At 43.7% G+C, this 17,207-nt stretch overlaps 1 protein-coding gene across 2 annotated transcripts; it reads left to right on the top strand.

Moving 5' to 3' along the window:
• The first annotated feature begins 6,335 nt into the window (after positions 1 to 6,335).
• SSR2 (signal sequence receptor subunit 2) lies at positions 6,336 to 14,307 on the top strand. 2 transcript variants are annotated; one of them, XM_027871669.1, is made up of 6 exons: positions 6,336 to 6,436; positions 7,807 to 7,961; positions 9,758 to 9,856; positions 10,632 to 10,740; positions 12,478 to 12,555; positions 13,761 to 14,307. In XM_027871669.1, the coding sequence occupies exons 2-6, from the start codon at positions 7,807 to 7,809 to the stop codon at positions 13,869 to 13,871; spliced, it is 552 nt and encodes a 183-aa protein (XP_027727470.1). In that variant the 5' UTR covers positions 6,336 to 6,436; the 3' UTR covers positions 13,872 to 14,307. The 2 variants fall into 2 exon arrangements, with proteins under 2 accessions (XP_027727470.1, XP_027727471.1); XM_027871670.1 differs by lacking the exon at positions 6,336 to 6,436 and adding an exon at positions 6,543 to 6,634.
• The last annotated feature ends 2,900 nt before the right edge of the window (positions 14,308 to 17,207 follow it).

A 17,207-nucleotide genomic window follows, 5' to 3' on the forward strand; every position in this document is an offset into this window, starting at 1 on the left:
AGGTAGAAAGAAATAGAAATGCAAATAAAAGGTACAGAGAGACACAAGGAAAGTAGAGAAATGACAACAACAGGTGAGATGGAGATAAGAGAAAAAGAAGCAAGAAGAAAGAGCATATATGGGGGGCGGGGGGAGAAGTAGTAGGACCCAAAGAAGTACCAATGGCAAAAGTAAAATTTGTTTTTATTTCCAACCAGAAGTGTCATTTCCAATCTCCAACTGTCTCTTCCATGGGAGTTTTTAGGCAGCCCCAGCTGGCCTTAAGGCATCATCAGCTTTGGCTCCTATTCTGGCTCTCAGCCAAGTCTTGTGGTAATACACCCTAGCTTGAAACTTCTTGCCTTTGAATGCCTTTTTTTTTTCCTTTGGATTCTGACTAGTGTAGCCACACCTGCACATGTATCTCAAAAATCAAGTCATCCTCCGGAGGCGTTGGGATGACCTGCCAGGATGGCTTTGCTCCTTATGAGCCCATATATTTTTATTCTCTCTCTCTTTTTTTTAATCTTTTTGTTGAGTCAATCAGGGTTAAGTGATTTGCCCAGGGTCATACAGCTAAGTAAGTGTCAAGTGTCTAAGGCCGGATTTGAACTCAGGTCCTCCTGACTCCAAGGCCGGAGCGCTATCCGCTTATATTCATTCTCCTATTCCAAAATAACATAGAATTCTTCTGCTGGGTTGGATATGATCTCTGAGCCATGGGTGGCCTATGTGGCCTGAAGGACTGGAAGTTCATTTAGCATTTAGAATTGCTATCATCATTCGTTCTTGACACCTGAGTCTTGGCAATCTTGTTCCTCTTTCGCTTCCGTGGCACAGGAGAAATGGGTGAGAGGAAATCTTCCTCCTGGTGGTAATCTAAGAGTGAGGGATGAGGCCTCACCCTGTCCAGCTACCACACTTAACTAATACCTTCTTTAAATTAGGGTGGCATAGTGCAATGGGAAGAGACCCAGACTTGGGCGGGGGGGTCAGGATTTAGTAAACTGGAGGTCAGGGTGACCTGGCTTCAAATCTCAGCTCTGCTATTTCATACATAGATGACCTTGGACAAGTCATTTCCTATTTTTAAAGTTCAGTTTCCTCATTTGCAAAATTAGGGAATTGGGCCAGATGACCTCTGACATCTCTTCCAGGTCTATATCATCTATTATCCTAAATATGAGAAGGACTAAGTAGCATTAGAAGAAGCCTGAGATCACTGGAAACTTTCAGGATACGCTACCTTCCTGCATATAGGTACTATGCAAAGGTTACGTGAAAGGGCCATGAAAAAAAATAATGGTTGCCCCTATGGTGTTTACCATTTATTTAGGGGAACAATACAGCTACATGTAATGGCTGAAGAATCTTAAAAACAACTTAGATGAACATACAGGCATAATTTCCTTCATGTAATAGATAGGTTTTTGAAAAATTGGAAAATGGGGGCAGCTAGATGGTGCAGTGGATAAAGCTCCGGCCTTAGAATCAGGAGGACCTGAGTTGAAATCTAGCCTCAGACACTTGACACTTACTAGCTGTGTGACCCTGGGCAAGTCACTTAACTCTGATTGCCTCACTGGAAAAAAAAGAAAAAGAAAAATTGGAAAATGAATAAATGCAATAGACTCTAGTGACTAAAAGAATTCACTCTTTAGGTGGATCCCATGGTGAATCCTTTTGTTAAGCAAAAACTTCTAGAACCACAGAATGTTCAAACTGGGCAGAATCTTGTTATTCAACCCCTTTACAAACATATAAAGTAAGACTCAGAAAGAGGAAGTGATTTGTTCTCAGTAAGATATGAGTAGAGATTGAGGCATTTATTGTCTTTGTATATCCCCAGCAGCTACCCCAGCACCTGTCATATAGTAGGCACTTAATGTTTATTGAGTCATTGTTGAAGGTCATACAAGTATACAATAGCACAATCAGGACCAAAACTGATTCCCTTTTTGTAAAATAGTCACCCCTTATTTGATGAGTTTTCTAAATATGGGTTGTTTATTTACTGTTTGCTAAAAGAGTGAGACATAACTGTGGTACGAATTAAGTGCTGGGACATGCTATAAAGGTGTGATCAGAGCCAAGTGAAGCCAAACTTCATGGAGAAAGAACATTTTGAACCAGGCTTTCAAGGAGAGCTAAGGATATGGAGTGAAGGGCATCTGAGGCAGGGGCATGGCTTGTGGAGAAGTTCAGAATTGGTTTTTGGCCACCAGGACAGAGGAGGGGGAGGTTAGAGGGGAGTTGGTCAGCAAATTAACCTCATAGAAAATGAAATGAGGGTGGCTGGCCAAGGGCCTTTGAAAGCTGGGTAGAGAAGTTCAAAAGGGAGGTTATAGGTAATAGTCACTGATGTTGGTTCTTGAAGGGGGAAGGGGGAAGGGGGAAGTTCCTGTCTTGACAGACAGGCACTGGGAACAGAACGGGGAGAGTGGAAAAAAATTCTTACAGTGGTCTCATCTTGATTGCCAAAGTAGTCTGAATCTTTGCCAAAGTTGTAGATGGAAGTCCATGATGTAGCAAAGTTGTCCAAAAGATATGATTTTGTGTCTAGATTGCCCCATGCCTTCTTGGGCTCTTAAGGGAGAGAATGGGGAAGAATGGTTAGGAGGAAAGCCTTCTCAGTTCAGCCAGGAACCCCAGAGGCCTGGCTTCTAGCCCCTTGCCCATGTCATCAATCACTGTCCCATTCCCAAATCTCGATCTCACTTTGGGTTGCTTTGACAGAAAGATCAAATTGTTTGTCTTTTTCATTCAAGTCTCAAGATCAATAATTATTGGAAACAATGAGGCTCAGATACCTCTCCTTTCCCTAATACTGTCCCACCTACTCACACACACACTTAAAGTTCTTCACTCCTCCCTGGCCCCACAGAAGCTGTTGTCATGGCAATGAGAGTGGAGTCTCCAGTCCCACGGAGCTCACGGACTTTTCTCTGAAGAGGGGGCAGATTCCGAAGCTTGCTGAGCCCTGTTCCTTGGGGCTTTCACCCTCTCCCTTTTCTCTCCTGGCCAGGCAAACTTCCTGGAAGATGAGACAGGCATGGGAAAATCAGAAGGAAGTGATACATAACCCAAAGGGACATTCAACTACAGAAGGTGTAGATTGCTCAAATAACTCATGTCAAGATTGCCCAAAATAATGATAATTATGAGAACTCACATTTATGTGGCTCATTGTGGTTTTCAAAGCAGTTTCCTCAGGACAGTCCTTTGAAAGAAGCTAAGCAGGCAGTAGATCCCAAAGATTTGGGTAGTAGGTCTAAAAAGGGATCTAGGAGAATCCTTTTTAGGCTCTCAAGCATTACAATGATTTGGAAAGTATTCCTGACTTGGTCTGCTGCTAAAATTTGATTTCTGGTCATCCTTTTCACTAAATGTCTATGTTAGGTCCTTTTGTCTTCCTACATCATCTCCCCTCCCCACCCCAAGCAGTTCATAACCTGCTCTAACCTGGTAGGTATAGATATAGAGGTACAGATGCCTCAAATTTATTTTGCTCTCCATTCACTACCTTCTAGATGCCAAGTCCTGAATGTCCACCATCTGCCTAAGGGACTATTTGGATGTCCCACCAGAGCCTCAAACTTAACATGTCCAAAACTGAACTTATCTCCCCTCACTAAATAGAGCTGCTCCTCCTCTTTCTGATCAGGGTGCTGCCAGCTAAACCTTAAAATTTTAATCCTCTTTAACTTCCTTTTGCCACCCCCTAGCCAGTTGGCTACCTGTAGCCCTAGAATTAGAACTGGGAGGGACTTCCAGTCTTCTCATTCAACAGATGAGGAACTTGAAGGTCAAGCAGACTTGCCCAAAGGTCACTCATAGTAGAGGCAAGATTTGAATCAGAGATATTGCCTTTTCTATTGTACTATGCTGGCCCTCTCTGAGTTCTCCTCTCCAGTGTTTCCCAGCTATCTCCTTTCGGTTTCCATGACTGGCATCCTGGTTCACATCCTCATTTCTTCTTTTCTGAAAGATTGCAACAGCCTCCTGACAGGCCTCCCTGCCTCCAATCTCCCTCTAATCCATCCCACACCTCAGTCTTCTAGATAACTATTTCTAAAGTGGGCTCTGATACCATCACTCTTCTGTCAAAAACCTGTCTCTTCACTGCCTACCAAATAGTGCCCATGTTCCTAAGTCTGCCATACAAAACCCTATGTGAAACCTTGTCTCAACTCACCTCTAACTCTATACCTCATAATCTCCTGCTGTTGCTTTAAGCAAACCAGCCAAGATGAACTACTCACTCTTCCCAAAACTCTTCTGCCCATACACCTTTCCCTTTTCAAGGTGTTCTCTCAACCTGGAATGTTTCAGGTATGTATCACCTTGGACAAATCACTTAACCTTCCTGGCTTCAGATTCCTTGTCTCCCAAATGAGTGGACTGGACAAGATGGCCTCTGAAGACCTTTCCAGTGGCAGATCTAAGATCCTATGAGATGACCTCTAAAGGTCCCCCCTCCCAACTCAAAAATCCTATAATTCTGCCTGCCTTTATCCTGCACTCTCATCTCTGCTTATCAAAATTCAAGACTCTTACCTCCATAAAATATTCTGAGTTCTCCAAAGAGATAGGAACTCATTTTTATTCTGGATCCCGTGGTACTTTGTACCTCTCATGCCATTTATGACACTGTATTGGGAAAAGCTACAAGAAACCAGGATTTGCATTCGATCTCTGAAACTAGCTTGGTTACCCTGGACAATTAATTTCTCAGAGCTTCAGTTTTCTTCATCCATAAAATAGGATGAATAACAGTTTCGTTGCCTAAGCTCACAAAGTCACTGTTAGGAAAGTGGTTGGCAGGAGTGTATGGAAGCCAGCTTATAACCTCTGATTGTTAAATTTTCATTTTGGAAATAGGCAAATGGTACAAATCAGGACTTGGTTTATTATCTTGTTGATTGTCTAGACTTAAGAAAATGATGAAGAAGATGTTAAAAATACATGTTAAACTTAAAAATGGATATTGTGTTTTCAGAGAGCTGGTTTTTAAACATTTACCAGCACACCACTGGTTTGATGAACCCTAGAGTACTTGTTATACAATGTGAATGATTATTATTATATGTAATAATAGTATAGTTATATATAACACTTAGGTTATGATTGTTATATATAGTTATATATTATCTTGTATCCCCTGCTAGCTAAGGTCCTTGACATCAGATACTGTATCCAAGAGTATATGTAGATGGAGTAAGGTGTAAGAAGACTAGAATGGTGTTGGGAGGCTAGTTTATGAAGGGCTTTGAAACGATTTTGTGTTTTATCTTGGAAGAAATTGGGAGCCATTGGACTTTATTGAGTGGTGGGGTGAAGAGGTGAAACGATTTTCCTACTGAAGGAAAATCACTTTGATAGCTAAATTTAGGGTGGATTGGAATGGGGAAAGAGACGTCAGGCAGCCAGACCCCACCAGCTGGTGGGTCTTCACCAAAATGACAGCTGAAGGCTTTAAGTCTATGCTTAGTTAGGATGTTAAATAGGAATGTGTAGGCTGGAAAAGAGAAGAATCAGGATAAACCTCATAGATATCTTCAAGTATCTGAAGCACTGTCACATAAAAGAGAAATTTGATTTTTTCTGGCTCTAGAGGGCAGAAGTGGAGCAATTGATAGAAAGCAGAGGCAAATACAGGCTTGGTATCCGGACAAATTTAACATAGCTACACAAAAATCAGAATGCTCTCTCCCTCCTTAGACATCTTCAAGCAAAGGCTGGATAACCACTTGTGGTGAGGATTCTTTCTCAAGTATGTATGTTTGTATGTATGTACGTACATATGTATGCACGTACATATGTATGCTGTGGCGGTCCTTCCACTTCTGCAATTCTATGGTTCATTAATAGAGGAAGTAGACATGCCCGACACCATGGCTCTAATCAAAATAAGTGTTTTCTGAGCACCTGGCATATGTTAAGGCGGCTCTGAAAAGGAAGCAAAAGAAGATGCGGTTTTTATTTGTCTTCAAGGATGGACAAATCAGTGCATATATTTTAGTTCTGTCTTGGGGAAAATAAAACGGAAGGCCAGGAAGTGACTTGTGTGACTTAATTTGAACCCAAGTCTTTTGACTCTGAAGTCAGTGCTCTTTCCATTGTACCATGACGAGTAGCATTTTGATTGGTAGAGAAGGGGAGATTTCCCCAGATTCCAAGGCTGGTGACCCACAACAAACTGCAAGAACGACAGCAGAGGGTGTCGAGGACGAATATGTCCAGAGGCGGACACACCCGAAACAGGATTTTTCCTGTAAGGTGAAGGTTGCCCTCGGCTAAGATGGGGCCGGCAGTAGAACTACAATCCCCACAAAACATCGCGTAGGAGGACTTCCTTCAACCGAACGACTTCCGGAGGAAGTTTTTTTCCGTTCCTCCCCGCGCTGACTCTGTCTTCCGGTTCTGGTGGCGCCGAAGTGGGTCTAGTTTACACGCGGTGAGACCCGGCACTCGGGAGGGGACGGGCGGAATAGAGTAGGTTAGGGATAAGCGTGGGGGTGGGCGGCGTCTGTGCGTCTTTCTCCTTCCTCGGTCCAGCCCAGCTGCTGCGGCCCGCGCGGGGCTGGGGCTGGGGGAGGGGGAGGAGACTCGTCGACCTGATAGCCCCTGGAGCCACGAAGGCAGTGGAGCCGCGGTGAGAGGGCGAGAGGGCGACTGCGAGGGGTCGGCGGCTGGGACGAGCTCTGGGCATCGGGAGGGGGGTGGCCTGGGGACTCTGGGGGAGGTGAAGGTGGCGCAAGGAGGGTCGAGGGGGAAAAAAGTTGCGTGAATATGAGGAGTGGTCCAAGGAGGGCGGGGAGGGGGCGGCGGGGAGAGGTCTCAGCTGTAGAGATGGAAGCAGGAAGGCTTAATCCCTAGGGATGTACTTTGTGATGGGAACCTTAATAATCATTCATGGGAACAGCAATTCTCAGACATCCAGAATATATCCCAAAGCTGTCCTCCTCTCCCACACCCCTAAAAAGTGTAGAGAGTAACTCGTCCTTAACTACCTATCCTGTGGTATTCTTATCCTTGGCCTCCCATACTTTCACTTGCTACAGGCATCAGGGTGCTGAGGCTTCTCTCCTGACGTAGTGTCACTGATATTTACATAGGTTTGAAGTTGCGTTCTTTCTAACGGCCCCTTGAGTTAGTGAGATGAGGATGTAGGAGATGCCAGAATGGGGACTCACCCCAGGTACTCTTAGAGTCTTAAGGTCAGATACCCTAGAAACTGGATTGTAATGCATTCACATACCTCAGAGAGCCCTCCATTCTGGCCACTTGCAGGCTGCCTACCCTTCATCCCTCCCTCAATTAAAAGGTCAGTTGAACAAAGCTTGTTCCAGTCTTTTCTATTTCAGGAATTTAGGAAAGCAGTGGTTGGTTGGGGGGAAATCTTGACTTTCATTGTTATAATCAAGTGTAGTTGATAAAGTAATCCCCTAGGTATCTCAGATGTGGTACATTAGAAATCCTACTGTAGAAGGTGCTGGGGCTTAGGATCATAGATTTAGAGATGGAAGGAACCTCAGGGTCCATGTACCCTGAGGAACTCCTTCCTTTTACCGATGAGCAGTCTGTGGCCTGGGGAGGTTAAGAATTTGCCCAAGATCACACAGGTAGTAAACATCAGAGATAAAATATGAATGCGTCCTCTGGCTCTGGAGTCAATGCATTGGTGAGTGCAAAGAGGTATGTATGGCTGTAGAGCTTTTTTTGGAGACAGGCTGAGGAGGGTGACTCTGGCTCTAGAGGTCTAGTGATTGCATCTTGATCCTTAAATTCAGTCTAAGTAGCTAATGGTCCTGTTTCACTCCAAAGATGAGGCTGTTGGTGTTTTCGGTGTTGTGTCTGTTCTCTGCTTCGCAAAGTGAAGAAGGGGCCAGGCTTCTGGCTTCTAAGTCACTGCTGAATAGATATGCTGTGGAAGGAAAGGACCTGACCTTGCAATACAACATCTACAATGTCGGCTCAAGGTAATAAACTGGATCTCAGAAGAGCTTTCTGGATCTTCACATCTCTAGTTGGTTACAGTAGACGTTAAGAGAAGATGTAGAGAAATGGTATCTTAAAGGTGTGGTATAGGACTCTAACACTAGGTATATGAGAGAACACATTCCAACTCCACCGGGTTGGAGTTGAGGAGAATCTTACTCCAAGGGGTAGAATTCAGTTCAGATTAATGAACATTTATTAAACGTATGCTATCTGCAAGTTATTGTATTAACCCCTAGTGATACAAAGTGAAAACTAGTTCCTGCTCTACTGGAAGAAAGTAACCTAAGAGCCATCTACAATTTTTAAGAATTCTAAAAGGACAGGATGAGGAAGCATGGTGTAATTATTCAGCTAGTCTTGCAACCTCAATGTAATTCTCAACTGCTCACTCTCCCCACACATTCAGTTCATTTCTAAGTCCTGTTATTTTTGTCTTTACAGCACCTTTCCTACATTCATACAGCCACTACACAGGGTCAAGCCCTTATCATCTTGTACCTGGACAGTTGCATTATCTAATTGGTCTCCCCAATTCAGGTGTCTCTCCCCTGTAATCTGTCTTCCAGTTAGCTCCCGAAGTGATTTTCCTTACAGATTTTAATACAATCTGACTCTATTAATCTCCCCACCCCCACAACACACACACACACACACACACACACACACACACACGTACGCGTGAGCGCGCGAGCACGCGCTCACTCGCTCTCTCACTCACACACACTCACACTCTGAGATCCAGTTGCTCCCCGTTGCCTATTTGGTATCTGAAGTTCTTCGTAATCTGGCTTCTTTGCACCTTTCTAGTCTTCTTATACTTTCCATTCCTTATCATCCAGCCTTACTGTCTGCCTCTTGTGTCTGGAAGATTCTTCCTCCTCACCTCTACCTCTTAGTTTCTCTAGCTTCCTTCAAATCTCATTCATTTCAAATCCTACTTTCTGTTGGGTGCCTTTCCTCTGAGACAACCTTTAAAGTATTATGTATATATCTTTTTGTACATAGTTGTTGTTGTTATTTATATATTGTTTCCCCTATTGAGAACTGGGCCTGTTTTTACCTCTCTTTGTATCATCTCCTTCCCACCACCCCTTATCCATTCCCCCCACCCCCCCCACCAGAACAATTCCTTGCATGTGTAAGCAATTATATGCTTTTTGATTAGAATACTTACTTAGGCTCTGGTTCTTGCTGTTGTTAACTAGTGGTGTGACCTTGGACGGTTACACCTGTATCTCTTCCCTCATTTGTTAAATGAGAGGTTTGAATCAAACAAATGACTTCTAAGGGTCATTGCCCTTTATGCACTTTTAAGGATGAGGTGCCTCTTCTTACTTTATGGAGTTGTATAGAATCTCTTATATTATTTATATGTTATATTTCTCCTTCACATACACATTCTTTACAGAGGAAAAATGGAAATCAGAAGAAATCCAGGCCCTCCTTCTTCTAGAATAGGAGTTTCTTAACCTGGGGTCTTCGACTTTATTTTAAAAAACATTTGGTAACTTTCAATACATGTAGTTGGTTTCCTTTGTACATTCCTGTGTATTTTATTTCTTGAATTTAAAAACATGATTCTGAGAAGGGGTCCATCACACACACAGAAGGTTAAGAATCTGCTAGGAGTTTTAGCATGGTGTTGGTCCCTGAACCACATTATCTTGTCTGCCCTACAGAAGATTTTGAATTCAAGGGGGGCAGCTTTGAAGTTTTTTCAGTTGTCTTAATTTTGTTGTTGTTCCCTAATCCTTTCTTTTCTTCTCTTTTTTAGTGCAGCCCTAGATGTGGAATTATCTGATGATTCTTTTCCTCCAGAAGACTTTGGTATCGTTTCAGGAATGCTTAATGTCAAATGGGACCGAATTGCTCCGTATCCTGCATTTTTTATTTTATTTTATTTTACTCCAAAGCTGGTGTAGGCAATATAGGTGAAAGGAGAAAGATGGCAATAATGGGAGTAATGCAACTTTACATCATTTTATAGTAGTTAACAGCTAGCTATTCTCCTAAGCCTTACTAAGTAAGGATAGGACAAGATAAGGGATGAATTGAAATTGCTGTGAGGGTAGTTTAGATTAGACATTAGGGAGAATGCTGTGTTGTCTGAGATGTAAGATCTCAATACAAATTACATACAAACTCTTGTAATGGTTTTATGACTAGAATAGGGATGTTTGGGATTGTTTTAGATACTATCCTCTTAAAAATGAGTGGGGAAAGTCAGTTATCCTTTGAGGTCTATTAATCTGATTCTGATTGATGCTTCATTATTTTGGATTTGACTTGGATGTCTCCTCTCTCCCCTGACCGTAAGAGTAAGAGGGAGTACATAGATGAAGTCATAACATTATAAGTGAATACCCTTCCCTTATAGCATATCAACCCTAAAATAGTTCCTTTTCTGTAAGTTTATTTCCAAACATATGTTGCATATACATGAACCCTTTAGGATTTGACTGTGAGAACCAGACATCTCCTATGAACAATGAACAATACTTTTTTATTCATTCATTAGTTGTTAGAAGTCTGAAATCTTACAGGTATACTTTGTGATAAACAGTGAATAGGCAGGAGGATGAACTAGAGAGTTGTTGTAGTTTGGGCTATAGAATCCATTCTGTGTATCTCCTTGACTTTTGGACCAGTGCCAGCAATGTTTCCCATACTGTGGTCCTGCGTCCCCTCAAGGCTGGCTATTTTAACTTTACCTCTGCAACCATCACATATCTTGCCCAGGAAGAAGGGCCAGTGGTGGTAAGTTGTTTTGACTTTTTTCGAGGAGTGGGAGGTTGGGGAATGCATAATAAGATGAACAGATATGGCTCTGATCTCCAAAATTTCCTTGGCCCAGCCCCATTTTAGTAAACTGTCCATTAAAACATTTTTATTCTGCTTCCTATTGCCAAGAGCATATAAATTTTAAGGGAAAGTAGAAGTGACATGAAAGGGGTTTGGAAGCCTTGATTCAAAGTACGTTTTAGATTCTGAAGGCTCAGAAGAGGACATTCTAAAGTCATAGAAGGAGAATGTACCAGCATTTCTAACTCTGTTATTCTTCTTGATTCCTCCTGCTACCACCTTAGTTCAAACCTTTATCGCCTGGTACCTGGATCAGTGCAATAGCATCTTAGTCAATAATCCCCTGCTTTTTTAATTTGCCTTTCCCTTCCAGTTATTCCCCTTCACTGATAAATTGGCCTAACACCCAATTTTATCCCGATAGTTCCCTGCTTAAGAATGTACAATGACTCACTGTTGCCTATTACATCAAATTAAAATTTGCCTAGCATTCAAAGGCGTTCATAGTCCATCTGTGACCTTAGCTCTCCAGCCATATCTCCTGTTTCTTCACAAATTCCTTTGAGAGCAGAGAGTGTACATTTTCGGTATTTCTCTTCTATTTTTTTTTTTTTTTGGCAAGGCAGTTGGGATTAAGTGACTTGCCCAGGGTCACACAGCTACGTGTTAAGTGGCTGGTCTGAGATCAGATTTGAACTCAGGTCCTCCTGACTCCAGGGCTAGCACTCTGTCCACTGCGCCACCTAGCTACCCCTCTATCATATTAAAGGGCATGTAGTACATGCTTAATAATTGATTGATGTTCAAAGCAAGCTGACGTAATTGAAAAATGGAATCTTGACTGACTTGCTGAGTACAGAGTGGGGCAAAGATTTACCTAGAGCCATCCAGAAAATTAGATAAAACCCAGAAATACTTTTTCTGGTACAGTCTCCAAATTTGTTTTATATTTCAGTTCTTCCAGATAGTGAGTTAATTGACTAGACTCTTAACACTTGTCTTCAGAGCCAAAATAAAGTCTCAAGTGCTGCCCCTTTAGCAAAGTTGTTTGCAGTGTGCTCCAAACTTTGCCTTTTCTCCAGAAGAATGGAATGTGAATTGGGCCATGCTTTCTTTAACAGCTTATATTTGTGTATTGGCTTATATTTTCAAAGTGAGTTCACATTTATTTTCTCATTTGAACCATTTAAAAGTCCTATGAGACAGGGGCAAGTAGTATGGGGGTTATTATCACCACTTGTCAGATGAGGAAGCTGAGGCCCACAGAAATTAACCTGCCTAAGGTCACACAGCTTCACGCCACTGGCAATAAGTTTGCTCTAATCCTTTTCACAATCTCAAAGTAGATTGATATGGCTCTAAGAAGGTCTGCTCAGCCCTTTTTTTTTTTTTTTGACAATGTTATACAGAACTTAAAGGGCAGCAGCAGAGCTGGAATTGGAACCCTAGAACTGACTTCCAATTCATTATCATTTTTCCTCCCAGGAGAAGTAATCCAGCCCCTTTCCAAGCCTACCTCATGTTCTTCACCGTATGTTTCTCTCCCAGATCTCTGGCCCTAGTCCCCTGCCAGTAACATCCCTTTGATATAGTCCGTACCTGTGGGAGATGGTACCCAGTGCCAGAAATTAGGTTGTTAGAAAATGTGTGTTCCAAGGTGTGCTATGATGTCTTCTCGCTTCATGTTTTCAGGTTGGCTTCACCAGTGCCCCCGGACAGGGAGGAATCCTGGCACAGCGAGAATTTGATAGGAGATTTTCTCCCCATTTCGTAAGTTTCACAATGACTCTTTCCATACTCTGTCCTTACCCTGGCATGAGAAAACATCCAACCTTGGCAATGGGTTCCTCCATACTGTAGTTCCCAAGACTCCTTATCAGAATTCCTCTCTTGGTTTGATTCTTGCTTCGTCTACTCATTGATTGGTCTTGATGTAATATAACCAACAAGACTGTCATAGACTTTATCGTGCTTGGAAATTTCAAAAATAGGAATTTAACCCCAAGAACGAAAAACTGCCCTTTTATTCCTCATCATTGGACAGTCTGTGGTTTTAGAATCCTGGATCCCATATGAGATTCAATACTTTATGGAGAGTGGGGAGTGATATCCCCTTCCCTAGAGTTCTTCAAGGCCTCATTGTAGTGTGGAAGTGACTCTTGAGTTCTCCAAGCCTATGCCAGTATATCATAGTTTCTAGCAGGTTTCAGGAGGCTAGTAAATTGCAGAGGCATAACTAGACAGGGTCTGTTGTCTGAGGACAAGGCTTTGTTACTAGAACGCTGGCCAGAGGGTGGTATATTTTTGGCCATAAAAACATGGGAAGAATATTTATTAACGTGTGCAGGGTTTTCAGCCTGCATTTTTCATACCCACACTTGGCAAATCATAGGTTCTAGAAGCATTGAGGCAGAAAGACTAAAAAACTTACAGAGAGTGGTAGCTGTGTTCAAAAGCTCTAAAAGGAAGAAAACTGATATGATGGAGACCACAGAGGGAAGGGCTAGGAGGATTTCATGCAAGCTCCTTGATGGCAAAGATTGTTTTTTGCATTTCTTTGTATCCGTAGCACATAGTATATTGCTAGCACATAGTAGGCATTTAATAAATGCTTGATGATTGACTAACTATGGGAAAGGTTTTTATTGCGGAGGAAGTTGAAAATCAGGAAATCTCCAATTTGAGCTGTGACACTGGACCTAAGGGATCAGGAGGTAGTGGCAGCATCATTTCTTCAGAAGTTTTTCGGAAGAGCCATGATTTCTCCACTAACTGAGGCTGTATTAGATGCAGTCTAACAGATACAAAGAACAAGATGTCCTCCAGAGAGGACCAACCTGATGCCCCACCTGGAATAGCCTGAGAAGCTTTCTAAAAAGCCCAAGCTTGGTTTGATAGTTGGATTAGTCTGCTCTATTCCTGTTAGATGCATCTTCTCTTAATTCAGGCTCTAAGATTTCTGTTTTCTTCTACAGCTGGACTGGGCAGCATTCGGTGTGATGACCCTTCCTTCCATTGGTATTCCCCTGCTCCTGTGGTACTCAAGCAAGAGAAAATATGATACTCCCAAGACCAAGAAGAACTGAATGTGCACCCTCCCCTCCCAAGAAATCCAGGTGCTTTCCAGACTCCAAAGGATGTCTCAAAATGCAATCTTTTCCCTTAGTCCTTCACCACCTTTCTCCATGGCCGTGCTCTCACACAGAGCAAAGGAACAGGCCTAGAGGCCCAAGAGAGCCTCTCTGGTGCAGTTTTGAAGCCATCCATTGGGTTTTTATATAAACAGAAATACCCCAGCATTGACCTTGAGCCCAAGTGGCTGCCTTCTCACTTTGGGGCTGCTTCGTGCAAAGCTGGCATTGAGGACTTTCTCAGGGCTTCAGAAGGGGGAACTTCAGAGGCTGCCTGACCACCTCTGGAAAGAGGAAATCAGAACCACAAGTCTCTTGGAGGCCTCCTGGTTTGGGGGCAGGGAAGCGCTTACTGAAATGGGTTTTCTAATAAAAACAAACTCCACCTCAATTGTGTGTCTTTCCTTCCCCCGGCTTGGTGACCTCAGCTACCATTGCAGCCCCAGGCCCTGAAAACCATGCTGCTAGCCAAGCTGAGTTGCTTAGCGCCTGGAGCTGTGAATCCTCACCCCAGAGAGATTTCTCCTCTCCAGAACCCTCCCTCAGGCTTTACTTTCTTCCATGTTGTTTTCTCATATCACTTGTTCCTGTTTTTCCTTCTTTATCATTAGCCCGCCCCCCCCCCCCCCTTCTTAGCCAGAGGAGTGAGTAAGGGCTGTGATGGTCCAGATATCAGCTAGCCTCATTACCCCAGATGCTGAGCTTTGTTCTCTTAGATGGGATTTAATTTTAACTGGTTGCCTGCTTAGTGAAAAGTTAAAAGGATGGTAGCTCTTTCCCCATTTCCCCAACTGTTTCTAGATCCCCTTGTCCAAGGCTTGATCTTCTTGAGTTGTGATTCATTTGTAATGCCTCATTGCTCTGAGCCAGGGCCCAGTGAAAAGTGCTGAAGCCCCCTGGGTTAGCATGCTGTTATTTTCAGCCTAGGGTAAAAGAGTGACAGAGAAGCTGGTTTTTGCTGTAGCAGCAAAGTGGGGAGAAGCCACTCCGGCTTGATTCTGTCCAACCCAGGAATGCCGTGGTCCGAGAACAACCTCCCAGGCGGGAGGGAAGCCCAACAAAAACCCGCATTGTTCCCGCCACGGAGTTTCCCAGTTTAGATTCTGCTCTCCCTCTCCCCTGCCCAACCGGTTTAACCTTTCACTCACCCAGCAACCAGAGAGTCTCTCAATTCTGAAACCCAGGCAGGATGAAAAGGACATGGAGGCAACGGGAGGCCAGGAATGGAATAGCTTTCCACCAGCTCACCTCCCTTTTCCGGGATTTGCAGCTTGGACTCCCTCGGAATGGCCAGGTCAGAGGGGTGTGGAGAATGGGTTTGGTTTTGGCAGTTGTAATCTTGGTTCTTCAATTAACTAGGAAAGGAGGACATCAGATGTTGCTTGGGCTTCCCAGAAGGTGGGGAAATGGTTAGAGGAGAATGACAAGAAGTGAGGTTAGTCCAATGGAAAGGGAGAGAAGAAGAGCAGGTTTGGGGTCTCAATAGGGGCTGAGGGAAGAATTATCATGGTCTCTAGGTCTGAAAGAGGAGGGAATAATCTGCTATTTTCCATCTTCACAGAGGGCATAATGAGAGGCATCCTTATAGAAGGAAGAATTCTGATTAGACATTAGAATAGGTTTCCTGGTGCAGGGAAACATTTCTAATGTTGAATCAGTCTGAACTAGATGTACTTTATTGCTTAAAAACCAAGGGAGGCTTTCATAATTACTTTTCCTTGAAGAGCTCAAAGTACTTTGTAACAACCCTTCCTGGACAGAAAAGAGATCAAAAGGGAATTGAAGACATGTGACCAGGGTAGCAGGCAGGGGAGGGAAGTCAGCATTCAGTGTCATAGTGAGACTTCATCTCTTGGAAAAGTCACCTTCCTCAGAGCCAGAGTGGAATTTAAAACTCCCTTGAGTAGTGAGGTGGAACACCTAAGAGTCTCTAAAATCTATAGACAGAACAACTTAGCTAGAATTCTTGGCTTTCAGTCTGAGCTCTCAAAACTACTTGAGATTGTTTGAGGTGGAGGGAGGCAGGAAGCAACTTTTATTCACACCCAGTCATCCTGGTGGGATTTGAATCCTGATTTCTTGAGAGCTGGGAGCTTGGGGAGGAGGGAAGGTTAACACAAGTACCTATCCTTTGTAGAAGATGGGGGCTGTAACTAAAGGGCCCCTCCCTAAAAGGCAGTGTGGCCAGCAGCCCATCTCGAGCACTTCCTGACCCCTTTTATCCCTGGGCCCCATCCTCACTGCTACGTCATCCTTCCTTTCAGTTGGCATCTCCTCACCCACACACCAACTCTGGTATCAGGAGGAGAGAGGTCCAAGGACCTCCACCCTCTGTTTATTGGGCTTTGGAGCTGTGCCTAATTGGGGGTAAAAGGGAAATATGGACAAAACTTTACAAGGAGCTGGAAGTGCTGGGGAGGTGATCTTCCTTGGTGATGGACACCAACTAATAGGGTATAAAAAATACCAGACCTAGGAGATTGGAGTTTAGTTCTAACTATGTGATCTTAGGCAAGGCATTTAGCTTCTCTGTGCCGGAGTTTCTTATCTACCAAATGAGAAAGTTGGATTAGATGGCATTTAAGGTCTCCACCCTAAACGCTGCAGTTCTGTCCACCTCCCTCTCATAGGTCTAGGTCAGTAAGATGAGGCAGTAGCTTTCCTTTGTGGCTATACCCAGGGAATCAGCCACTACTGCCCACCCCCCGAACCCAGACCTCACTTGTGGCTCCATGAGAGAAGCAAGAGGACTGACTCCCTGTCAGGCAGTTCCCTTCCCCCAGAACTTGTCCAAAATGTGCCTGGGGTGGGGATGGGGGAGTGAGTCAGCCCCCTGGAGTGACTGTTATCAGGGAGGGGAGTTAGTCAAACATCCTTCCAACGGTATCCACAACAAGCTATGTGACCATGCACTAGGTCAATCCTAACTCCTGTTGACTGGAGCTAGGGCCCTGCCCAGATGCAGCAGCCCCAGCTACTGCTCCTCCCTGTATTTTTTTTAAATAGTGAAAACACAATCTTTCCCCTCCACCAACCATAATCTTTCTCTTAAAGGGACAGGGCTTATAAACCAAGTGAGGTAGGGCCAGAGGCATGCATCTCTACCATATTGTAGTCTTGCCTGTGGTGGAGGAGTGAGATATAGATGTGGCTCCCTTCCCTGAGGTCACCATTTCTAATCCCACCCCTCTTTAGCCTTCCCTTTACAAGCTCCACCTCTTCCCCCAGGAGAGTGAGTTCTGTGAGCAATCTCCTATCCACTCACCGCCCCAGGTAAACTTTTCTTGGCTT

The sequence above is a fragment of the Vombatus ursinus genome, unplaced genomic scaffold (genome assembly GCF_900497805.2).
Source record: "Vombatus ursinus unplaced genomic scaffold, bare-nosed wombat genome assembly UNPS02014798.1, whole genome shotgun sequence".
NCBI classification, from domain to species: Eukaryota; Metazoa; Chordata; class Mammalia; order Diprotodontia; family Vombatidae; genus Vombatus; species Vombatus ursinus.